The following is a 26272-nucleotide window of genomic DNA, read 5'->3' on the forward strand; positions in this document are numbered from 1 at the left end:
GAAGTCAGAGGGCGGAGCCCGCTGGGTCCAATGCTGTGGAAGGGGCGGTGTTGTCCCGATGGTTCCGCTGCCGGCTGAGCCCGACCCGGAGCGCTGAGGGCGGCGGTGGCGGCTGCAGGTGAAAAAGAGGCGACGGGGCGGGGAGCGGTCTCTGAGGGTAAGGTGGGGGTTGCCGGACTGGGAGGCCGGCCTCGCGAGAGCGTGCGGGTCTGAGGGCGATGGAAACGGCCCGGAACCCCGGGCTGGGCGCCCGAAGGGCCGGGCCGGGCAGGGCAGGGCAGGGACCGGCCGCCGCCCCGCGCATCCCTCTGGCGCCGTGAGGGGCCGTGAAGCTGCTGCTGGGTCGGGCGTGTCCGCCCGCGGCCGTGAGGTTCTCCGGCTCGGAGACGCGACGACCAGGCCGGGCTCGGGAGCGCGTCCTTCACGGCGTGTGCAGCTCCCTCGGCCTGGACGCCGCACCCGCTTTCCCCTCCCGCCTCCCAGGGCACCGCCCGCGGTGAGCCGCGGGTGCCCTCTCCTCGGCCCGGCTCGCTCCATCGCCGTGTAAAGTTGAGAGAGTCAGCGCTGAAGACCCCAGAGCTTCTATAGCCCAGCCCAGTCCCGTGGCCGTGCGACCTCTTCGTGCCTCGGATCCGCGTCTGTAAACGCGTGTTACACTGCCGTGCTTAACTCGATAAGATTATTGTAGGATATCCTGCAAAGCACTCAGTAGAGTGCTTACTGCTCTTCTCAACCCTTAAGGGGCTTCCCTGGTAGCTCAGTTGGTCGAGAATCCGCCTGCAATGCAGGAGACCCCTGTTCAATTCCTGGGATCGGGAAGATCCGCTGGAGAAGGCATAGGCTACCCACTCCAGTATTCTTGGGCTTCCCTGGTGACTCAGGGAAGAATCCCCCTGCAATGAGGGTAGACCTGGGTTCGATCCCTGGGTTGGGAAGATCCCCTGGAGAAGGGAAAGGCTGTCCACTCCAGTATTCTGGCCTGGGAAATTCCATGGACTGTATAGTCCATGGGGTCGTCAAGAGTCAGAGGCGACTGAGCAACTTTCACTTTCACTTTGGGGCTCCCCTGGTGGCTCAGATGATAAAGAGTCTGCCCACAATGCTAAGGAGTCTGCCTGAGATGTGGGAGCCCTGACTTCAGCTTCTATAGCTCAGTTGGTAAAGAATCCACCTGCAGTGCAGAAGACCCCGCTTGGGAAGATCCGCTGGAAAAGAGATAGGCTACCCACTCCAATGTTCTTGGGCTTCCCTGGTGGCTTAGCTCCCGCCTGCAATGTGGGAGACCTGGGTTCGATCCCTGGGTGGGGAAGATCCGCTGGAGAAGGGATAGGCTACCTACTCCAGTGTTCTGGCCTGGAGAATTCCATGGACTGTATAGTCCGTGGGATCGCAAAGAGTCGGACTCAACTGAGCAACTTTCATTCAACCCTTAAGACAGGTCCTGCACATAGCAGTGGTGGTCACTGTCGGGCTTCGGTGAGCAAATGAAGGTTGAACGGGGTGTGAACAGAGAACTGTGAGAAGCTAAATTAGGACTAGGATGCGGATGTGGGGGTAATAAGGAGGGTTTCCCTCTGGAGGTGAGCAGTGTCGGGAATGGAATAGAGGGTGTATGCAAGGGCTCCAGTAGCAAAATACCATAGCCTGGAGGGCCTGAACAACAGACATCTATTTTCCTCACAGTCTTGGGAGCTAGAAGTCCAAGATCAAGGTGTCAGCAGGTTTGGTTGCTCCTGAGGCTGCTCTCCTCGGTTCCCAGCCGCACACCTTCTGGCCATGCCTTCTGGTGATATTGCCTCTGTGTGTGGCATCCCTGGGGTCTAATGTCCAGATTTCCTCTTTTTCTATAAGAACAGGAGTCAGATTGGATTAGGATCTACCCTAAGTTTCCCATTTTAACTTAATTACCAACGTAAGGCCCAATCTCCAAATACAGTCTTCACCATATGGATTTGGAGGGAAACACAATTCAGCGCACAAAAGAAGGACTTTACTGGGTGGACAGAGAGGGAAATATTCTCCAACAGAAGTGACAGGTTGCCTAGGTTTAAAAGCTGGGTACTCGAGGTGGGTTTGTGTGCAGAGCACATGTGTGAGTCTCTTCCTTGTTTGTGCTTTTCTGCATTTTGTTTATTTGCTTCCCCTGAAAACTCAGGGTGAATTCTCTTTGCTCTTTCTCTGGCAAACTTAACCTTCAGGTTTCAGCATAGATGTCTTTCCTCCAGAAGGTTTTCTTCTGACCCTTGTCCCCCAAATTAATTTGTACCTTCCCTATTTAATATCTCCAGTAAGCCCTATTTTTGTTACTTCCACTGAACTGACTCTTCGTGAAAGCATAGGATGACTATATCTGAGTTGTTTACCATCTCACCTCAGTGCCTTGTATATAGTGGGCACTCTGAAGTTATGTGAGTGACTCAAACTGAGACACAGCCTGTGGAGGGCAGGGAACCTTCCATTCTGAGTTTATTAGCTTTCCATCCTCACCACGATATCTTGCACGTATTAGGCACACAACATCAGCTTGACTCAGTTGGTCTGCAGAGCATCATAGAGTCACTGTAGAGCTAAGGAATCTGGGCTTGTGTGCACATAGCCAGTGCTTTTGTCATTAAGGTTGGGTTAGGGGGCTGGGGGCCAAGCCACTTGAAAAGCGTAACAACCAGAGAAGAAGACAGAACCACACTAAGGGAAGTGTGTGTGAACCTCAGATTCCTGGAGAAGTAATCTGTCAATGGCCCCACTGAACAGACTTCCCAAATTCTTTCCTATGGTATTTGGCCAATTGATCAATCACCTCATGGAACCGAAGGGCCTTTGCCCTAGGAGCTGTCTGCTACAGGATAAAATTCCATTCTGGTTTTTATTCTCAGTAGAAGCACCTCTTCGTTCGCATGTATCAAAGCTTTTTCTTATTTCCCTTTTCCCATATTTCCCTTCCTTTTGATGCCGTTCCGTCCACCATCACATTCTTGATGTAGATTTGTGGCATTTAGAACAGGAAGATACCTTAGAGATTATCTAACCCAATAGGGGACCCTCTGTTTTTACAGATTAAAACACTGAGGCCCAGAGTCTCCATCCAGCTCAAAACCATGTATTGAGCACCCACTATGTCCAAGGCACTCTTCTGGGTACCAAAGATATGCTAATTGATAAGACAGTAGGTGTTTGTTACTTGTCAGAAAGGGAGTGCGCCGCAGAGACAGAGAGCGTGCCGTGCTCCTTGTGTCGTAGCGCAAAGCCGGTGCTGCACATGCTCGTCCTCCTGTGTGCTGCGCTTCACTCTGGTGCTTATCTGTGGAGTCACCTGCACAGCCAGGCCTTGGTAATAGACTGAAGAGGGTGCTGATTGGATTCCAAGGAAGCCCTTTGAGCTATTGCATGTAACTTGGAGTAGCAGTTAAGCATGTGATGTGGGCTTTGGAGTCAGATTCCCTGGGTTTGAATCCTAACTCTGTCCCTTGTTGCTAACCTATTATTATTAGCCATGTCGGTCCTCTCTAACTCTGGCCAGGTTATCTATTTGCTGTGTGACAAACTACCCTAACACTTGGTACCTTAAAAACTCTTTTGTTTTATCTCACAGTTTTGTGAGTCAGAAATTCAGGCAGAGCTCTGCCGGGTGGTTCTTCAGCCCTACAGTGGTGTGGGTGGGGAATGGGGTTCAGCTGGCGGTGGTGCCAGCCTGGAGCCTTCAGCATGACTTTGCTCCCATGTCTGGTCCCTGGGAGGGGATGACAGGAAGGCTGGGTTCAACAGGGCCCTTCTCCTGCCCCATATACTGGCTCCAGCTGGGCGCCTTACAGGCCTATTGGCAATGCAGGCCTCCCAGAGACATCGTCCAGAAGATGGAAGGTGGGAACTGTCAGCTCAAAGGCCTCGGCCCAGAAAAGACCACAGCTTTACACCCTTCCTTTCACCTGTTCTGTTGATTGAGATAGAGGCTGCTCTGAGTCAAGGAGAGGAGACCTAGATCCCACCTCTCCTCGGGTCATAGATGTTGTGGCCATCTTTAATCTGCCATGTGCTTCATTGTCCTCATCTGTCTGTACAGTGAAGCTAATGGTACGTGGTATCTATCTCACAGCTATTCTGAGAACCGAATGAGTTCATATGTGTAGAGGGCTTACACTATTCTACATATGTGTAGAATAGTGCCTGATGTAAAGGAAACATTGGATAAATATCATGATTATCCTTATGAGGTATATGATATATTATGATTCGTGGTGGTTATTTGTAAGACACATAAAAAATGTAAGATGCAAATTCTCTTTCTGCAGCTTTTTATAATCATACTTGAGAAGGTACAGGATGGATATCATGAAGCGGTTAGAGAACTATGCTAAGTAACATACAGTAGTTACAGTTTTTATAGTCAAATTGTGGAATAACTTTGCATGTCACTTCTGTATAATCAGAGAATGTGTGATATAGATTCAGGATATTTGCTGTATTTTAACACTTAAGTCTCTGGAGGAAGCTTCTGTGTTGTGTTTTTCCTGTCCCTTTTCTCATGGGCATAGGAGCATGGACTTCGGGGTTTAGGAACCAGGGTTTAAGTCCTGGCTTTGGAATATAACAGTTCTCTGATCATGGCCATGTTACTTTAACGCCTCACTCCTTAATTTCCTCGCTTGTAAAATGGTGATCAAAGCATTCTTGTAGCATTATTTCAAGTTAATGGCTGGAATATTCCTAGCACAGTGCCCGGTCTGTAGTAAGTAGTCAGTAAATGATAGCTGATAATAATGATAAACCAAGAAGGCTTTTCTTTTCAGGCAGCCAGTGGGACAGTGTAGGTAACCGATCACTCGGTCTTTTGGGCGTTCAGCGCCCTTGAGAATTCGGCACTGGGGACCGCACCGCGCCATCTGACATAGTGCTCGCCTTTCTGCGTCCGTGTTGCACAGGACGTCATGACAGTGAAGCACAGATCAGTCGGTCGGTTTGGGTGCCCTTTAGCGTCCAGTCGCGGCATCAAGGATCACTGCTTATCGGCGCCCTTTGTCCTAGGTCTCCTGAATGGTGGAGCATGGACCCAGTTGCTGCCCACAGCTGCCACCTTCTCCAGCAGCTGCACGAGCAGCGGATTCAAGGCCTGCTCTGCGACTGTATGTTGGTGGTGAAAGGAGTCTGCTTTAAAGCCCATAAGAACGTTCTAGCAGCTTTCAGCCAGTACTTTAGGTACGTGTTTTAGACTGTTCTAATTGTACAGAGACAAAGCTTTTCTGGAATGGAGATCTTTTGTCTAAATTTTATTTTCTCCTCAGATTTCATTCTCCTTATCTTTTGTAGCACACTGTGGGCTTTTTTTGCTTTTGTGTTTAGAGTAACCTGAGCGGGAAGATCCTCTGGAGGAGGAAGTGGCAACCCACTCGAGTATTTTTGCCTGGAGACTCCCATGGACAGAGGAGCCTGCTGGGCTGCAGTCTGTGGGGTCACGAGGAGTCGGACACGACTGAAGTGACTGAGTACATGCACACACGAGCGGGAAAGAGTCTTTTTAACTAAAATATATTTAGGGCCATGAAAGTAATTTGGCAGTTTGTCTTTGATGTTTGAGTTGTAATTAATATCAGACTTCTGTATACATTTGTTATGCTTTCCAGGGAAAAAGATTGAGGAATAGAGTTTCTGGTAAGAACATTTCTGTGATAAGAAATCTGAGAGGGGAAAACATCCTATATGCCATTTTTTTAAATTAAAACATTTTCATTTTTGTTTCATATTTTACTATTCTAAGAAAACAGGTTTGAACTCAATTTACTTATTTCTATAATGGTTTTTGCTTCAATGAAAGATTTACTTATAAACAATAATAGCAATAGTATTTCGTTTAAGTATTCTACACACATTTTCTGGTTAACTGGATTTATCTGTCCTGAAGCACTTTTTCAGGACTTCTCTATGGCTCAAAAGGTAAGGAATCTCCCTGTGATGCAGGAGACCAGGATTCGATCCCTGGGTTGGGAAGATCTTCTGGAGAAGGGAATGGCAACCCACTCCAGCATTCTTGCCTGGAGAATCCCAAGGACAAAGAGGCCTGGCGGGCTACAGTCTGTGGGGTCGCCAAGAGTCGGACACGACTGAGCAGCTAACACACACACACAAGCACTTTTTCAGAACCTTTCCCCCTAAAATGCATACTACTTTACTACTATAGTAAATGATACATGGAACAGGATTTACTCTTTCCTTGATAATCCCGAATCATCAAATTAAGTCTCAGCTGTCATATGTGCTGCAAGTCATATTATAGTGGGTTGACCCCCTGAGGTGGCAGGACTTTCTGCCCCTGTGTGAAATGGGCCCCTACTGGGCTTTGCCTGTTTCTTCTGTCTTTCCAGGACAGTTAGGTCTAGATGTTGTGATACATTGGCTAGTTTACTTGATAAAATGTCTTTAACAAACTTGCAGGGCAACTTACCTGACTCAGTAGTTTTACAAATACTGAGACAAATTCATTCACTGTGAACTTAACTTATAGCCAGAATAAAGTGCCTGGGCTTTATGGTGCCTTTTCTCCGCATTAACTTACAGGGCTCTCTCACTGCTGGTTTATGGACCATTGGGTTGCTGAGAAGCATCAAGTACCTAGATCAGTCAGACTGACAGAGACGGAAAGTGGAAGGGCGGTTGCCAGGGGCTGAGGGGTTGGGGACAATAGGGGTTATTGTTCAATGGATAGAGTTGCTGTTTGGGATGATGAAAAGGTTCTGGAAATGGGTAGTGGTGGTGGTTACACAACAATGCGAATGTACAAAGTGCCACTGAATTTACCGTATGAGCCATATAGCCAGGTGTTTGACATTATGTGTGTTAGGCCATGATTAACAGAGTTTAAAAAATTGTTTTAAAGAGGCTGTATCTAGAGTTGGTTTATTATAGCTATTTTCATTTTCGGATGTTTTTAAGGCGCTTAGATACAGAAGTATTTTTGTATGTGTTTATGGTTTGAGATAGATAATTTGTCAGACTAAACATGAAATATTGAAATGTGTGTTCTTTAGTTTTCTGTAATCTATCTGTATGCAATGAATAATGCATAGTTATAATTACATTTTGAAAAAAAAGAATAATGAGTATGTTTTAAAATCTTTGAGATTTCCTTGGAAGTTTGGATATTCAGCATACAAATTCGATTCATCCAAATTGCTCTATTGAATAGCTTGCAAAAAGTTTTTAAAGGATTGAAAGGCATACTTTTTTTTTTGCTTTTAAAAAGGACATGTTTTATTTTGAGTGATTAGAAAAATACTGAAAAACATTGAGAATCAATAATATCACAGACACACCTGGATCTTGACTCAGAATTGACAGACTTAACATTTTTTATTGTGGTAAGAACACCTAACATATCTGCACACCTAACACATTTTTAAGTGTGCGGTATACAGTGTTGTTAACTATAAACACTATGTTGTGTAGCAGATCTCTAGAGCTTATTGATGTCGCATAACAACTGTTACCATTTTTTCCTATTTATTTATTTTAACCAGAGGATAATTACGTCACAGTGTTGTGATGGCCTCTGCCATACATCAACATAAATGGTCCATAGGCTTGCATGTGTCCCCTCCCTCCTAAACCCCGTCTCCCTCCTTCCTCCCCGCCTCATCCCTCTAGATTGTCACAGAGCACCGACTTCGTGTTCCCTGCATCACACAGCAAACGCCCGCTGGCGTCTATTTTTACATATGGTAGCATATATGTCTCAGTGCTGTTCTCTCAGATCGTCCCGCCCTCTCCTCCTCCCACTGTGTCCCCAAGTCTGTTCTTTATGTCTGTGTCTCCTTTGCTGCCCTGCACGTACCACTGATGATACTGTCTTTCTAGATTCTGTATATGTGCTTTAATACAGAATATTTGTCTTTCTCCTTCTGACTTACTTCATTCTCTGTAATAGGCTCTAGGTTCATCCACCTCATTAGAACTGAATCAAATGCATTCCTTTTTATAGCTGAGTAATATTCTACTGTGTATATGTACCAAACTTCTTTATCCATTCATCTGCCTATGTACATCTAGGTTGCTTCCATGTCCTGTGCCGTGCTAACTTGCTTTAGTTGTGTCTGACTCGGTGTGACCCTATGGACTATAGCCTGCCAGGCTCCTCTGTCCATGGGATTCTCCAGGCAAGAATACTGGAGTGAGTTGCCATTTCCTCCTCCAGGGGATCTTCCCAACCCAGGGATCGAACCTGTGTCTCCCGCATTCTAGGCAGGTTCTTTACCACTAGCACCACCTGGGAAGCCCCGCTTCCGTGTCCGAGCTATTGTAAATAGAAGTGTGAAAGTGTTAGTCACTCAGTTATGTCTGACTCTGTAACCCCACGGACTGTTAACCCGCCAGGCTCCTCTGGCTGTGGAATTCTCCAAAGCATACTTAATTTTTAATCTTAGCATTTATTGAAGGATAGTCATTTTGAACATTTCAGCATGGATATCACTTAAAAGAAAAAGCTATCAGAATGTATGGATTGTTAACCCTGTAAGCAGATATCCTTTCTTTTATCAGGAGCCTTTTTCAGAACTCTTCAGGCCAGAAGAATGATGTTTTTCATTTGGATATTAAGAATGTGAGCGGCATCGGGCAGATCCTGGACTTCATGTACACGTCGCATCTGGATCTTAACCAGGACAACATCCAAGTCATGCTGGACACAGCCCAGTGTTTGCAGGTTCAGAACGTCCTCAATCTGTGTCACACCTTTTTGAAGTCAGCCACCATCGACCAGCCTCCAGGCCTGCCCTGTCACGGCACCTTCTCCCTGCAGAGCACCCTGACTCCCGACACGAACTGTGTCCTCAATGAAAACTACCCGCCTCACTTGCTGCCCGAGTGCTCCGCGGGCGTCCAGCAGGGCAGGGCCGTGGATGAGTCACACTCTCACGCTCCAGCCTCAGTTGGTCTTCATCCCCCCACGGCCGAAACCTCCAAACAAGCCCCCGACCCGTTCGATGGCAGCTGCACAGAACTGCCTTTCAAACAGCCCAACTGTTACTACAAGCTCAGAAACTTGTACAGTAAGCAGTACTATAAACACGCTGGCTGTCCCAGTCATGAGCGCGTGACCGAGCAGCCTTTCACCTTCAGCACCTCTTCGGACCTTCACGCCACAGATCGCCAGCCCTGTGCGGTCAGCCACACTGACTGTGTCCTGGAGTCCTCCCAGCACCTGCCTTCCAACTTCCTGGCCCAGCCTTTGGGTGAAAATGCCCCAGACACCACGTCCGACCACACCGGCCAGCAGCCTACCCGGCAGATGAGGCTCAAGAAGGCCGTTCACCTTAAGAAGCTCAACTTCCTAAAGTCACAGAAATCTGCAGAGCAAACCTCTGAACCAAAACCTGATGATAGTTTAACCAAGAGGCTGGAAGCTGCCAGGGAACACACTGTGGAGAAAGTGAACAGCCCCAGCGCTGAAGAAAAGGAAAGTGAGGAACTCAGCAGTTCTGAGAACTTTAATGGCGTGAGTGAGATGGAGAGGCCCGAAGACCCCGAGGCCCTGGAAGACCAGACCCAGATGCCACAGTCACAGAGACAGTACGCGTGTGAATTGTGTGGGAAACCTTTTAAACACCCCAGCAATTTGGAGCTGCACAGACGGTCTCATACAGGTACACTGATTTGGTCCCTGCAGGCAGAAGGAAAGGAAATAATACCAGACCGTCAGACACCACTGCCTGCTCCCGTTTTTGTAAGAAGTTTTGCTGTTGCTTGATGATGTCATTGATATTTACCCCCAAAATCAAAGAGTGTTCGCTATCTTCTGCTTTGTGTTTTTGGCGATGTTTAAAGAATAATCTCAAGTTAGTAAATGCTTTCATAGAGCCATTTTAAAAAAGATGGTGCACTTTTCATCTTTTAATTGTGGTTTTCTATCAGAAGCTTTCCATCTCAAAGTATGGCAGATTCTTTTGATTCACTCAGATTTTCAAATTAATTCTAAAATAGATAAGCAATATTTAGTTCTTTCTTCAGAATTATATTATTTTTTTTTTTTAAGCATGATGTTGGTTAATTCAGACCAAAGTAGTTTAGTTTGAGTAATTCTGAAAGCTTTGGAAAGTAATTTGAATGTCAGATTTTTTTGTTAGTTTTTAATGTGTTTTTTAAAATTTATTTATTTTTAATTGGAGGAGAATTGCTTTACAATATTGGTTTCATTTCTGCCATACATCAACATGACTTAGCCATAGGTGTACATGTTCCCTCCCTCTTTGAATGTTAGATTTTGAAAACTGTGATTTGGGAGGCAGGAGGTAAATTTGTGAATGAGGATCAGCTTTCACCATTTGGTATTTTCAAGTGAAAAATTCTTCTATCTGAACACTGAATTTTCAACGTTCTATTACCTTAGCTCATACCTCTTCCCCTTTCCAAAATATTTATTTTTTCCAAAGCTTTAGAAAAAGTGTTATGCAATATTTATACAGTCTGTAATATAATACGTGTATATTACTTTCTTTCCTGCACTCAAGCCTGATGACCCTAGCACACATTACACGTTATTGTCAGTTATCTTCGAGGCATGAGAAGGAGTATGTTCAGGAGGCTTCTAAAGTAACTGCTTTCAAGGTGCTTGTGTGATTGTGACTATTGGTGTGATGTCCTGTTATCACTCCTGATTCCCCATTGGCTTAGATGTTCACTCCCTTATTGCATTGTTGAGACTGAATTAATATTTATGAAAGCCTTCTATAAATTTTGTTGTATTTGAATATAAAATACTATAATTATTTTTACCAGTTGCTCAAAATTATTCCATACGAAGACAGTACCATTGACTAAATTTTGCCCTGAAAAAGCTTAATTTAGATCATTCTGTAATTTTCTGGAGCCTAAAGATCAGTATAATTTTTATTTGAGAAACTTACCAGTTTTATCTTTAAAAGGAAACAAGGATTGTTTTTATTCTGCAAGAGCGTCTTTGGATAATCGCAGTCAGACCGCTCTGTGGCACAGTTGCTCCCTGGGACATAAATAGATTGAGAAGGGCAGCAGTTCTCAAAGTATGGCCTGGGGAACCCTTTCAGGGGGTCAGTGAGGCCAGCACTGTTTGCACCCTCATGTAGGATGCTCCTTGCCCTTCCCTCCTGCTTCCCCCTCAAGTGTACAGTGCTCAGGCCCTCACAGTCGTGGTCTTCCCCCTCAAGTGTACAGTGCTCAGGCCCTCACAGTCGTGGTGGTCGACTCTTTGTGGCCCCGTGGACTGTATCTCTCCAGGCTCCTCTGCCCCTGGAATTTTCCAGGCAAGAAGACTAGCGGGATGCTGTTTCCTCCTCCAGGGCAAGTGTACAGTGGAGTCGGCTCAAGGCTGCAGGATGTGTGATGAGGCCTTCACCTCATCAGTGGTGGCCAATGAAAAGTGCCTAGTCGTCTTTTTCAAAAATCGCTCCGTTTTGATTTCTAATACAGACTGTACCATCAAATATGGCCCACATAAGGAAAAGCTCTTTAGGGTCCTCAACTGTTAAGAGTGTGAAGGGGTCGTGAGAACCACTGGTGTAGGGTTACTAACCCTGGTCACCTGAGACTCTTAGGACTAGTAACCTCTTTTTTCAGACTCATATCTCATAGTGGGGGCTTTAATGTAGCATCGTCTATTATCTCTTTAACTTCAGACATAAATGTAGTTCAAAATGCAGCATTCATGTGATTATAATTACAGTTGGCCCTTGAACAACACAGGGCTTAGGGGTGCTGACCATCTGAGCAGTCAGATCCTGGTGTGACTTATAGTTGGTCCTCCATGTACCAGTCCCTCCACACCTGCAGATTCAGCCAACCTCCATGATGTAGTTACTATTGAAAAAAATCCACGTAAGAGTGGACTTGCACAGCTAAAACCTTGTGGTTCATGGGTCACCTGTACTTGTGCTCAGGGGCTCCCCCTCATCCTTGGGGAAGCCATTAAACAGTTTCAGGGAAAGATCAAAAGGACCTTAGCAGAGGCCCAGAAAGCTCGCCAACTCCAGCAACACAGTAGGAGGGGAAGCATTATTTTTTAGAAAGGATCTTAATGAAAGCACTTGATTTGAGGGGAATGGGGAAAGTGAAAGGTTCTTGGCCTTCACAGGGTTTGTTTATTAAGGTTTCTGTAGGTTAAAGGCAGTACCTGAAGTATGTTTTTAAACAGACCATTTTCTGGAGACTGTCTTCAGAACCGTTGTGATTTCTTTGTAGTAGAGTTCCATTCTCTACATCTGTTCTGTCCCAAAATGTGATCATTCAGAGTTACTAGAATCAGAGGGGCCAAGCAGTCAGCAAGGGAACATGTCCCATGGTGGACTCTTCTTTTCTGCTGTTAGCACGTTTCAACCAAGGCTGAGAGGCAGTGGGGAGGGGCTTCTTCCCTGCACACACCCAGGAGGCCCTGCTCTGTTCGGAGCAGTTCCAGGTTCATACCGCATGTGACATGGATGAGTCCCCCTGGTTCTGTTAGGACTCACCTGTGGTCAGTGCAGGAGCCAGGCTGAAGGATGGATTTGCGCTGGTCAGCAAGAAAACTCACATTTGATTTTCGACTGAAGGAGAAATCTATGTCCAAAGCCTAAGTATAATTTGAGTGCAGATAAATAAGTTTAATTTCAATACAGCTTTAAATTTGAAGAACCATTTCTTTTTCTTTTTTTTTAAGAGAGAAGTAAATATAGACTGGGACTTCCCAGGTGGCTCAGTGGTAAACAATCCACCTGCCAATGCAGGAGACCTGGGTTTGATCAGGAAGATCCCCTGGAGGAGGAAATGGCAACCCCTTCAGTATTCTTGCTGGAAAATCCCATGGACAGAGCAGCCTGGCGGGCTACAGTCCCTGGGGGTCAGAGTCAGACATGACTGAGCACGCACGCACGCACGCGCGCGCGCACACACACACACACACACACACACACACAGATATAGATCTCACTTTCATCATCTCTGCCTGTCATCTAAGGGTGAGAGAGATGGTGAGGACAGAGACTCCCCATGTTCGTACCCTGATGATGAAGTATGTTATGCTCTGTTTTGAATGGTGGAACACAGGAGGCAGTTTAAACATTGTAAATGGAAAACTGTCGTGCAGGTATTACTAATGATTTTACCCGCTGTTCTTTTGTTTTGTTTTAGGTGAGAAACCTTTTGAATGTAACATTTGTGGGAAACACTTCTCTCAGGTGGGAATACTTTTATTTATTGTTAATAATCGGAAACCTGAAACCCAGTGTTTATTTTTATTACAGATGAGACATAATTTTGGGACTTGTGAGAGCAGACTCTGATGATATCTGTAACTTAAAAGACTTCATACTAAATCAGGAGAAAATAATTTTCAAGAAAAAAAATTTCTAGCTCATTGTGAGGGGTACCATTTTTTAGAAGCATAACTGTGAACTCTCACAATAACTTTTCCCTCATTAAGGATGGGTCTAATTCTAGTATAGTTCTTCTCTTCCTGTGCATGATAAAAACCATATTGAGCACCACTTGAGGGCTGGGGGATTCCTAGCTGGCTCAGTGGTAAAGAATCCGCCTGCAGTATGGGAGACATGGGTTTGATTCTTGGGTGGGTAAGATCCCCTGGAGAAGGAAGTGGCAACCCACTCCAGTATTCTTGCCTGGAGAATCCCGTGGACAGAGGAGCCTGACGAGATACAATCCATGGACTCACAAAGAGTCTGAACAACTGAACACACGCGTCAGTTTATGCCAGGCTGGACGCAAGGCAGACGCCTTCTTACTCTCACTGGGGTTGTAGATGTTAGGGTGTTGGAGAAGAGACCACACCCTTTGCGTTCCCCACCCTTGCACACGTCCTCTCACTCGGCCGGTGTGTGTCGTCTCCTCCTGTGGGCTCTGTACTGATCTTGGCACCAAACATAGCAAAGGTTTCAGAGGAAATTCTGAACACAGGAGAATGGCTGTGGGAACCCGCTTATCCTTCTGCAGCAGAAGGTAGCTATTCCCAGAAGCTGCTCGCAAGGCCCAGTGCCCTGAGGAAACAGTTCACAACTGTTTCTACACACGCATGATAATCCGGGAGTAAGAGCATGTCCAGATGCTCCTTGACTGGGGAAGGACCTTGGAGCTGGGCCTCGATGGAGGAGCTGGAGCTCCCGCACACCCAGACCTGCCATCCGGCTGCTTTTCACTCTGCCTGCTGGCTGTGAGCAGTGATTCACCATGTCCCAGTGGGGTCCTTGGCGTTACCAGTCCAGGCAGGACTGCACACCCCCACTAAGTGTTCAGTAAGCCTCTGCGGAGCTGAGTGGAGGGATTGCTGGTCTACCTGCTGTGCACTCGAGCTGAGGCCTGTGCTGCTTCCTGCCAGCCTTCCCTGGAGGTCAGAGCTTGGCCTCTAGAGCCAGACAGTCTAGATTTGAATCCAGCCTCTGGTTTTCTGCTTTGACCTCGGACAAGCTATGTGTTTGGCACTTTGGCTTCCTTATCTGTAAAGCGAGGGTGTGGGACCACTGACCCCCGTGGTATGTGAGGAGTAAATGAGTTTATAAGATGGTCAGCTTCCCAGGTGGCTCAATAGTAAAGAATCTGCCTGCAAATGCAGGAGAAGAAGGTCAGATCCCTGGAGAAGGACATGGCAACCCACTCCAGTGTTCTTGCCTGGGAAATCCCATGGACAGAGGAGCCTGGCGGGCTGCAGTCCTTGGATTCACAAAGAGTCAGACACCACTGAGCCACTGAAGATGTCCAGCGTCACGCCTGGCCCATGGTGAGTCCTCAGGACACATCAGTGTCCCTCTCCTGTGGCCACTGCCTCTCATCTCTCTGTCCTCTCTGCTCTTGTCGACCAGTCTTCCGAAGGCAGGCACCCCCCTACTCCACCCCCCGCCACTTTAATTTTTCCAGCTTTGGTATAACGGGAAAGCGTAAAAACTGGATTAATGACCATTAATAATTAGCAATCACAATTTCTCTGGGTGTCATTTTTCTAATTCTTAAATTAGAGATAATACCACCTCATGGGATATTAGGAGGATTAAATGAAAAAAAAAAATGGATGTGAAAGTCCTTTATACATTTACACTGTGATGACAGTTTAAGTTCTATCCTTTTCTTGTTCAGAATCCCGTGGGTTTTCACTGTTAGCCAAATAGAGTGAAACCAGACATTCAGGCATTGAGCCTGCCTTCAGCCTTCTCTCCTGGAGTTAATGCCAGGACTCACCCTCAGAGATTCTGGCGCTGCTGGTTGGGGCTGGGGCTTCAGTGTTAGTGCGTTTGAGCACCCTGTCCTCTGCTTCAGACCCTGACTGCACGTTCGCTCTCAAGTCCCACCAAGGGCAGCCGTGTCTGACAGACGCTACAGAAATCCTCCTCTTCTATGTTGGTGTCTGCGTTTTTATCAGATTTTTATAAAGAGTTTTTTTTAATGAACATAACCATATATTTATGGTTTTCAGATGTATATTGCTGTTTTACTTCCTAATGTAATGATGAAGTTTTTGTGAATAAGAACTCTTTCAACAAGTATTTATTACAAACCTACAATGTCTGAGGAGCTCTGCTTGTTCTGGGGCACAAAGATGAATAAAGCTTCAAGGAGCTTTTTGTTTAGAGGAAGAGACAGGTAGTGATAAAGCACGATGAAACAGTGGAAGTTCCATGTCACTTGTACAGGGAACAGTATGGGCGAAGAGGGCAGTGGTCATTCTAACCTGAAAGTTGTGATGTTTGGTGGGTGAGGTCATGGGATGTGTCCCATGCCTGGGGCAGGGCCCTGAAGATGGGAGGCTTTGATGGGCCTGAGGCTCTGGTGTTCCAGGCGGAGGGAGCAGTGGCGGTGTTTACACTTTACCTGTCCTTCATTTATCATATGAACTGGAATACATGTGGTTACAGTGGACTGGAAATACCTTCCCTTCGGGAAGATTCAACAATCAGAAAGCAGACCTACCAATAAGAATTAACTTTTTAACTCATTGTAGTATTTAATAGGGTTGGTTAGTCTTTAAAAAAAAAATTAGCCACAACCTTAATAATGAGTCAGCAAACAGTTGACCTCAGCTTTGGAAAAGCTGTGATAAGCCTAGATTGTGACAGCAGGCTCTGCGTGTATTAATGAAATTCCGGACATGGCCCTTGCCCGGATGACAGCAAGTGAGAGTCGTGCAGGACGTGACACTATGTGTGAGGCCCCATTTGGAGCCACGTGTCTCCCATGTGCAGGAGAACCCAGGCCGTTCAGTGCAAACAGAGAAATCTAAGACCGTGACAGGTCGGGACTACCTGTCACAAGAAAAACAGGCAGAGGGAAACCTGGTGTATTCAGCTGTCTTGGGGGAGAGGAGTGGAGTTCCCTCGCCTCCCCAGTGAAGCGGAATAGAGACCCTAAGCAGCTGCTGCAGGAGGATGGGTTCTGAGAGGTTCGGTACCCTCCCCACCTCCTGCGTCCAGGCTGTGATTGATAGGGCACCGCATCCCGTAGGAGGCTGCTTAGACATGTTCCAGGACGCTGTTGCGGCCTCGTGCCAGAGGTGGCCAAGCTGCATCCTATCCATGGTGAATATGCCAAAAATAATTTTTCAAATGAACCTAAGCTATTAAATCTTCAACTCTGAGGTGGTATTTCCATACTTTTGATGTTAAAATCCTTTTATCAATGGAGTAATCATTGTTCCTTAGGTGATATCTTTATGTTAATCTCCAGATTTTTTTTTCTGTTTTAAAGTCTTAAAACTTCTCAACTAGATGACTTTTAAGATCTGAGTTCTCTTTTGTGTCTAAAGTTTCACAGTTCCCTATTTTGTACAGAAACAGTCGTATACCACTAGAAGAGTACTCTGCCAGAGAACATGTGCTTGATTTGATCATGGTTAAATACTGAGGTTCAGGTACCTATTAGAAGGAGTTTATTTTTTAAATTACTCAACAAACGAGGCATTAACTTCTCTTCTACAGCAGAGTTTTTCAGTTCTGACAACTCCGTCATAAACTAAAGTGGTGTCCACTTAGAAAGGGTAGAATTTCCTTTTCTGCTAATATTTTTCAGCCCAACAGCAGCACAAGCTTTTTGAGTCCACAAACAAAGTCGAATTGGGGAGTGTTCCATCCCAGCTGGAGGGGCCGCGGCTGCTCCCCTCCCAGGGCCTCTGTTTACCTCCTGGAGCGGGTGAATTACACTTTGTGAGGACTCTCTGAAAGCCAGTTTGTAACTGGTGAGCAAAGTGTTCCACTCTTAGCAAACCCTTAACAAAGGAGACCTACTGGTATTTACCACTTGCTGGAATTTTCATGGATCCAACAGTATGTAGATAATTTCTAAGATATAGTCTGTGTACTTAAGATATAATTAGTAACCTGGCAGCTCAGTGGCAAAGAATCCTGCAATGCAGGAGCCTAGGGTTTGATCCCTGAGTCAGGAAGATCCCCTGGAGGCGGGCATGGCAACCCACTCCAGTATTCTTGCCTGGAGAATCCCATGGACAGAGGAGCCTGGCAGGCTACAGTTCATAGGATCACAAAGAATCAAACATGACTGAAGTGACTTAGCATGCAAGCACGCAGAGCATAGCAAAATTTACCAAAAATAAAGACTCTTGACTAAAGGGCAGATAATCTGGGCTGCAGTTTGCTATGTAATTTGGTATACATTTTCTGAATGCATGATTAAATTTTTTGCCTGAATCTTTCCATTATTTAATCTACTTGTATGCCATTTATCAGATTAATATATGCTCCTTTATCTGGGAGAATGATAATTATTTTCATGATACATTTTCAGTATTAAATAGCTGAGAAAACATCTTAAAGTTTGTTTTACTGTTGTTTACTGTAGTATTTAGGTTTCCCTCATAGCTCAGTTAGTAAAGAATCTGCCTGCAATGCAGGAGACCTAGGTTCGATTCCTGGGTCGGGAAGATCCTTTGGAGGAGGAAATGGCAACCCACTCCAGTATCCTTGTCTGGAGAATCCCATGGACAGATGAGCCCGGCAGGCTACAGTCCACAGGGTCACAAGAGTCAGACACAACTTAGTGACTCAACCACCACCACTGTAATATTAAGTGACAGACCATTTCAGTTATATTTACTTTGAAAACAAGTAATTGTTAAGCTGTATTTAAAAAGGAAAGATGCACCATTGCTAAGAATTGAATCCCAATGCATTTCAACCATAATACATGGTTTGTATAAGAACTTGAACGAAGGATCTAATTAAACCATGGAACAGATGGTGCCATACAAGTTGTTATTTAAATGACCAGCTTTTCTGAAATTTGAAAGTGACTGATTTAAAATGTGTTATCTTAAATCCAGTGAGCCGTTTCCTGGATAGCAGAGTCACTGTCATACTGAGAATTCAGCACAAGCTAGCATATTCACAGAAGCTTGCAGGCCGTCATGGAAGACAAGAGTTTAAGCTCAGCTCAACCAACATTAATTTCTGACCTACTGTGTAACCGGAGCAACTAATTTATTTATCTGAATCTCAATTGTACACCTAGAAAACAGAAACAATAATACCAATTTCTAAGGGTAATTTGGTTATGTGTGAGTAGACCAAATATCTATTGCTGTTGACATTTTGCTGTTTTATTATTGTTATTAATAGTCATTCAGTTAAAAGCTAGGTATTTCCCATTGTTTTGCCAAATACTTTGGTTACCTAAAATAAACCAGCTTTTTTTCCTTAAGCCATATTTATCATATTTTGAAATATAGTATCTAACTCAGTGTTTTCAGAGTCTGATAGACGTAAAGAATCTTCCATGTCACATAACATAAAATCCAGTTTTCTTTATACTTTCAATCCTACAACCATGAACTATCTTTGAGTTTCATCTGAAATATAGTTTGCAAATTCACAAAGCCAGCCACTTGTGCCTTCTGAGGTGGCCCACAGTGTCTGTGTTTCTCTCTAAATAAATCCACTTCTTACCTATCCAAAAAAAAATTACAAGCCAAATTTAGGAGTTGGGGATTATTGTTCATTCTCTTTTTTTGGCTTATTTTGTATGTAAGGCCTGCATATTATTACCTTGGATATTTTCATCCTCCTCAGTGTTTTTCATAGCAGAACACTATAAAAAATTAAGTCGGGAAGTGACAGATTGAGACCGTTAATGTAAATTACAGCAATGGAAGATTGTGTTTTCCAGTCCTAATTTGAAACATTTGCCAGTAGCTTTTGTAATGTCAGGCATTTGCAGGTTTAATTTCACTGTACTTTAGGCAATTCAGTGTTGATTTCCTGTTGATTAGCACATGGAAATCTATTTTGTGATCTCCATTTAAGTCAGCTACTCTTCGTAAAGCCCTGCTGTTTCAGAGATTAGAAACAGAGAAGGCCTGCAGCTGAAGGGCCACCGTGAATCTCCTGATTCGCTCTCTTTGCACAGAAGTAAAAATGACCAACCTGTCAGGAAGAGCAACTGTACCACCAGAGGAAATACTTTTTAGAAATGTCTTACCTTCCTTATGAACAAAAAGCATGTTTTTTAAGAAAAAGCAGTGCATACTGAAATGACCAAGTACAAGTGCTACCTTTTTTCAAATGATGTTTGCATGTAGGTGGTCAAGGTTAAAAAAAATAGGAAATATGATACATCAACAGCTGTTCAAAATACAAGCTTAGCAACCCTAAAAGAAGCCCCCACAGAATGTTGGCCCATTTTACAGGGACATGGTGGCCGGTACCCCTGATGAGGGACGGGCCAGGGGCTGGCATGGAGCTGAGCTGAAATCAGTTGCCCCCTGTTCAGTTGCCAGGCAAGGGCCGTTCCCAATTCAGAACCCAGGCTGGGCCTCCATCTCCTTGCTGCTTCTGAGTCTTGCATCTGGGATCTTCACTGGGAAGTTGGACTGGAACCTGGCTAAATCTGTCAGTGTCCCTTTTGAATGTATGTGCCCTTAAAAAAGTTTTTTTTCCATTATTGGCATATTTTTTCTTTTCCTTTTCCGCAGGCGGGTAACTTGCAGACTCACTTACGTCGGCATTCTGGGGAGAAGCCGTACATCTGCGAGATCTGCGGGAAGAGGTCAGTGCAAGGCTCGTTCACCCGCCCGAGAGGAGCCGTCTCGGCCTCCCCGAGCCTCGAAGGGGCTGAGGTCACCCAGGAACCAGCAGAGCTGAACCCTCTGGCCTTTAATGTGACCCACATGAGAACAGAAAAAAGAGATGGAAATGTTAATCAAAGAATCTAGGACACAATTGTAGGAAATGGGATTTTACAGGAAACAATTACGCTAAAATTTCCATTCATTCCAGAAATGTCTATTAAAAGATGACTGGCCCCACAGAGGTAACCATCTGGTAGGGAAGTGAAACTCGGCAGCCTGAATGCCTGGAATCAGGAGGGGGCTGCTGGGGGCACGCCAGCCCCGCTCGCAGACCCCTGAAAAGGCTGAGAGTGCAGCTACAGGAAGGACGGACGAGCCTCAGGGCCAGGGAGGCTGCGGACTCGGGAGACCACGGTCTCCCTCAGGAGGTGGAGGTGCCCCCTCCTGTGGGCCTGCCGGCTTGCAGCCTGCTCCCCCTGCCCCTCGGGGGCGTTTGTGGGGGTTCCACTCCCTCTGTTATCTGGTGGGTGGTCGTTCTAGGACAGGAGGCAGCAGCCAGGCCGCTACTGGTCACTCGTGTGTTCTTCATTCATTTAACCATTCAGCCATTCAGCATTTATTAGGCACCTACTGTGTGCTAAGTGCTGTGACGGGAACACTGACACTCTCTGCCTCTGATACGTTCGCATTCAGGAGTCAGGGGTGGGTGGGGTGGGGGGGATGACATGGGGCAGTTATAGTCACAGTCTTCTGCTGGGATGGGGCAGCACCCTTGATTCAATTCCAGAAAAAGCAGTTGTCTCTGCAGATGGTAGAAAACAGAGAAGTAAAGGCTTCCTGGCCTGATTGTGTCTCTGCCAGCTGCCCGGACACTGAAGGCCAGGTTTAGCGCCCAGGTCCCGTGTGCTGCCTGCCTGGGGTGCCTTGTAGCACAGGCCCTCTGCTGTTTCGCTGGGGCGGGGCGGGGCGGGGGGGGGTCCCTTGAAAGTCTTGTTTCTCAGGGTGTTTTCAGTGTGAGCCTTCTGAACTCCCGTTTAGAAGTGAAGTGTGCATTTATAGTCTTCCCAGATGCATGGTCCTGCGGTCAAGTGAGGCGGGACAGAGAGGCACTGAGCTCCATGCTGGGGCTTGGGTTGGGCTGGGATTGCCCACCGCCCCCACCGCAGCCGCCACCGCCAGCCCACCTAGCAATCACCTCTGAGGAAGAAAGGTTAACGCAAGTAGGTAGGGAAAAAGTGTTTTAGAAGTGAAACACTAGGATCATTCTCTACTCTTCCTTTAAAAAGAGGAGGAAAAAAAGATGTTCTTTTCTAATGAACATCTCAAACGAAATCAGGCCATTCCTGGTCACATTCTGAGGGAGCAGCTCGTCTCCTCCAGGCGACTTGGAGTTAGAAAGGTCTGCAGTGACGCAGGCAAGCTCTTAATTGACTTTCCAAATTTCATTTGCAGGTTTGCAGCCTCGGGAGATGTCCAGCGTCACATTATCATCCACTCAGGAGAAAAGCCACACTTGTGTGACATCTGTGGTCGAGGTATGGCCGAGGGTCTCCCTTCTCTTCCGTGAAGATCTCTGATTAAAATGTCTCTCCGTCCATCAGCCTAACCCCGGTGTGTGGTCTCCTCTCTAGGGTTCAGTAACTTCAGTAATTTGAAGGAGCACAAAAAGACGCACACGGCTGACAAAGTCTTCACCTGCGATGAGTGTGGGAAGTCTTTCAACATGCAGAGGAAGTTGGTAAAGCACAGAATCCGACACACGGGTGAGCGGCCTTACAGCTGCTCGGCTTGTGGTAAGTTTCCGCCGGCCGCAGACCCCGTGCTCACCTGCTCCTCCCCACGGGGAGGGTGCCGGGCTCTGCCCACACGCCGTCCTGGTCATTAGCGGGGCTCAGATAGGTCACCCCTCTTCTCATGGATAACACGGAAGTGATTGCTGTTTCTTGACCACCTTGGTCTTCTCTGATTGATCTGTGTTCGTGTGGCATTTACCCAAGGTTTCGGCAACTGCCCTAGATACCAAGGTGACTGGTGACAGAGGCCCCGGTGCCACAGGGCGTTGGCAGTGGGAAAAGCGGGCGAGAGCGTGTGGTGTGGCTGCAGGGCCGGGGCACAGCGGCCTGCGGAGCAGCGGGGGCACACGGTGGGCTCAGGAGGGGGGCTTCTGGAGACTGTCACATGTCACAAAGCAAAGTCACCTCTGCGGCATCCGGTGCATCAGTGACGTCATCAGGAGGGAAAGCGGAGGCCCGCGGTGCTCGGTTTCCAGGCACGTCACTGCACAGGCGAGAGAACTGGGGCTTCGAGTTAAGTACCTGTGATCACAGAGTGTCGGAGCTTCTGAAGAACTGGGGGAGGGCGTGTGTGTGTGTGTGTGTGTGCACGTGCGCGTGTGTACACATGTGCCACTGACAATGTGGACTGAATGAGTGAGTAACCATTTTTATGTCTACCTGGTTAGAACAAAGAGGAAAACTGCTCAGAGTCAGGCCATGGGGAGCCTGGAACTGGGGCATCCTCGGAGCGGTTCTGTTCTCGTGGTTGGTCCCTAAAATAGGGCAGGACGTGCGGGATGTGGCCAGAGGCAGCTTCCTTCATGTCTCCCACGTAAGCTGGGTCAGATCCCCCGGACACCAGCATCTGCCGCTCCGTGACTTGTCCGCTGCCTCCTAGAGGATAAAATTGCATCATTTTCAATCACAGTTGCAGTCTCAAATCCCTAGTGTAGGATGTCAGTTCTAAATTACTATTCTGACTGTGAACTTGACCTCAGTTCACTGTTCCCTTCCTTCCAGCCAGGACCTGCTGCCCGCTGTGACCCACCCCAGTAGAGGAGGCAGTGCAGCGGGCCCCTGTCTCCCCCATCCTTATTTCCACCCCTCCCCGCTACTCACTGACCGAGGTTTCTGACCCAGACGAGGTTAGTGCTCGGGGAGAGCAGGGAGAGGAAGGGAGTGAGCATGATTCTGTGTGGCAGGTTCGAATCTTTATTAACACTTGCTGAGTTAAGTCCTATCTATAAAACCCACCCGTTGGGAGCGAGCAGGTCAGCAGTTGGGGTGCATTCAGTGTTGTGCTGCCCTCACCACAGTCTTAGAACATTTTCACCACCCCAAAAAGAAACCCCATGCCCATGAGCAGTCACTCCCCATCCCCTCCCTCGGCAACCCTTAATCTACTCTCGGTCCCTAGATATGCCTGTTCCAAACAGTTCATAGAGACAGCATCCTGTAATGTGTGGCCTTCTGTAACTGACTTCATTTCACTTAGCAAGTCTGCTGTGAACATTCACATGCAAGTGTATATGTGGGTGTATGTTTTCGTTTTCTTGGATTCAAAAGACAGTTTCCATTTAATGGTGGCTTCACAGTCTGAGCTTTGCTGACTTGAAAGCCTGGCCCTCTCTGCCTCTTCTTCCCTCCCTCCTCCTCCCCCTCCCTCTCCCTCCAGCATTTCACCTTCTTCTAAGCCTCCCCTTCCGCCCTGTTCTCCCGCCCCAGCACTTAGCTGCACTTTCCAGGACGGAAAGGTGCGTTTTCTTCTGGCCGGACTTGCTTCTGTAGCCCTCGGTTTTGTAGCCATTCATTGCGAGGAGACTTTCCCTATGGGGTCCCATCACCCCTCTGGGCAGTCCTCTTCGGTTCCAGGGCTGGCTCCCTTGCAAGCATGACCCTCGTCTGATCTGTGGAAACACTCACGTTCTGTGCTCTGGGGTCTGCAGGCCCACACGGGTGCAGGGGTGACCGTTTGCTCTCTCTCTGTCGGCCGCCCATAGAGTAAGCGAGCTGTCTCCATTTTCCCCGTGCCGGAGGCAGGTGTGGCTCCACTGTGACCTCCCAGGGACCCGCATCAAGCTCCTGTCTTGACTTGAGGTACAAAGGAGATACTCCTCCTCCTGTTTCCCCTCTCTGGGGAGCTCTCCTGTGGCTGAACTTTATATCCACTGACACCTTTTGCCACATAATGTCCACTACTGAGAATTTATCTTAAGGAAACAAGGGAAAGAATGATGTGCGCTGACCCTCAGGTATGGTAGCAAACAGATGGAAGCAGTCCAAACAGCCCACCATTGCTTGACCAGGGCTGGGTAACTGAGAATTCAAATACCGGGACGTAGGATTAAGTGAGAAGTTCTAAAAGGTGTGTCCACGTAAATCATGTCGTTTGTTTCAGTTCAGTTCAGTAGCTCAGTTGTGTCTGACTCTTTGCGACCCCATGGACTATAGCACACCAGGCCTCCCTGTCCATCACCAACTCCTGGAGTTTACTCAAACTCATGTCCATTGAGTCGGTGATGCCATCCAACCATCTCATTCTCTGTCATCCCCTTCTCCTCCTACCTTCAGTCTTTCCCAGCTTCAGGGTCTTTTTCAGTGAGTCAGTTCTTTGCATCAGTCCTTCCAATGAACACTCAGGACTGATCACCTTTAGGACAGACTGGTTGGATCTCTTTGCAGTCCAAGGGACTCTCAAGAGTCTTTTCCAACACCACAGTTCAAAAGCATCAATTCTTTGGTGTTCAGCTTTCTTGATAGTCCAACTCTCACATCCATACGTGACTACTGGAAAAACCATAGCTTTGACTAGACAGACCTTTGTTCGCAAAGTAATGTCTTTGCTTTTTAATAAGCTGTCTAGGTTGGTCATATCTTTTCTTCCAAGGAGCAGGTGTCTTTTCAAACAAAGCATAGTTTCAGTCCTTTGTAAATGGCTTCTATAAGGTTATGTATTGCTTTTTCTCTTCTGGTGTTCTGACCTCGTGGCAGGCCTTAGGTCACCTACCTCTAGCTTATACCTAGAGAAAGGAAATAGGACCTGGAGAAGGAGCGTAAAATTATGTTAGAAATTGAGTGTATAAGTAACTTTAGAAAAGATGCCTCTAAAGTAGAGATTGGCTGTGTTCGATTTGGGGATATCTGAGTAGCGCTGATGCGTTTCCCAGCGTGGGCTGTCGGGCAGGCACCCAGGCCCCCAGGGGACGCTCCTGGGCAGGGAGACGTGGCTGTGGAGACCGAGGCTGCAGGTTGGGGGGCTGCAGCGGAGGGGCATGGAAGGGTCTGGAACCGGCGTGAGTGGGTGACAGCAGGGCTCGGCCGAGTTCACAGGAAAGCGGGGTCGTTTGGCACTTGGGGGCGGCGGGGACACCCTCCCGAACGTCCTCCTCTGAAGAGCGCCCTGTCTGTCCCTGCAGGGAAGTGTTTCGGAGGGTCGGGCGACCTCCGCAGGCACGTGCGCACGCACACCGGGGAGAAGCCGTACACGTGCGACGTGTGTAACAAGTGCTTCACCCGCTCGGCCGTGCTGCGGCGGCATAAGAAGACGCACTGCCGGGCGGGCGACGAGGGGCCGGACGCCCTGGAGGCGCTCGCGCGGGCCATCGAGGCCCCAGACCTGGAGCGGTCCCAGAGCTCGGACTCCTTCTCCCAGGACTTGTCCGTGCCTCTGATGCCCGCCGTGACCGTCAAAATCCCCGCGCACCCGGCAGACGAGGACACGGTGGCGGAGTTTGACAGCCCCTGTAAGTTCCGGCCGGTGGCTCAGCCCCCTCACGGGCCGAGCGAGCCCGAGAAGCTCAGCCTGGAGCCCGTGAAGCTGGCCAAGCCCCCGCACGTGCCGCCGGCGCAGCACCAGGCCTACGGCTACCCGGACGTGGACGCCCCGGCCAGCGCCGAGCCGCTGCAGGCCGACGGCGTGGCTGCCCTGCGCTCGTCCCTGGCGGCCCTGGACCACCCCCCCTGCTCCGACCCTCTGGGCAGCCGCGCCGCCGCCCCCGCCTACAGGAACTCAGAGGGCCAGTTCTTCTCCAGCATGACCCTCTGGGGACTGGCGATGAAGACGCTGCAGAACGAAAGCGAGCTAGACCAGTGAGGCCCCCGCTGCGTCTCACTCAGCGTCGGGGGCCGGGCTTCGGGGCGGGACACCTTCTGACCGGCTCGAGACAGAGCCCGACCCTGACCTGGTGGGGCTGAGCATCCCAGCACCTTGAGCTCAGCGTGCAGGAGAAAGCCTCCTGGCCCCTCCGGGAGGTGCACGTGGACGGAACAAACCTCACGAACCGGGTGGTATGAACTGCGGGGAACTCCTGCCCATTTTGGTCATGGTAAAGGGAAAATACACACCTATAATAATCCAGATATTATTTTTGCATTTTTACATGGTGAAATTTGTAGCATTTTGTATTTTTATTTACAAAAAGATTTTATTTGTATAGGGAACTCATACAGTAATTTAATTTGAATAAATGGAAGTTGCCTTTCTGCATAA

The 26272-nt window shown here is 47.5% G+C and overlaps 1 protein-coding gene across 3 annotated transcripts; it reads left to right on the forward strand.

Annotated features, from left to right (window-relative positions):
* The first annotated feature begins 29 nt into the window (after positions 1-29).
* Positions 30-26272, forward strand: ZBTB49 (zinc finger and BTB domain containing 49). Of its 3 annotated transcripts, none has more exons than XM_070458123.1 (8): positions 30-118; positions 5020-5190; positions 8524-9626; positions 13120-13166; positions 19913-19986; positions 21461-21543; positions 21640-21801; positions 25200-26272. In XM_070458123.1, exons 2-8 carry the CDS (start codon positions 5039-5041, stop codon positions 25874-25876), a joined length of 2298 nt encoding a protein of 765 aa, XP_070314224.1. In that variant the 5' UTR covers positions 30-118; positions 5020-5038; the 3' UTR covers positions 25877-26272. The 3 variants fall into 3 exon arrangements, with proteins under 3 accessions (XP_070314224.1, XP_020766821.2, XP_070314225.1); XM_020911162.2 differs by having other exon boundaries at positions 52-157; XM_070458124.1 differs by lacking the exon at positions 30-118 and having other exon boundaries at positions 5102-5190; positions 5335-9626.

The sequence above is a fragment of the Odocoileus virginianus genome, chromosome 29, assembly GCF_023699985.2.
Source record: "Odocoileus virginianus isolate 20LAN1187 ecotype Illinois chromosome 29, Ovbor_1.2, whole genome shotgun sequence".
Taxonomy (NCBI): Eukaryota; Metazoa; Chordata; class Mammalia; order Artiodactyla; family Cervidae; genus Odocoileus; species Odocoileus virginianus.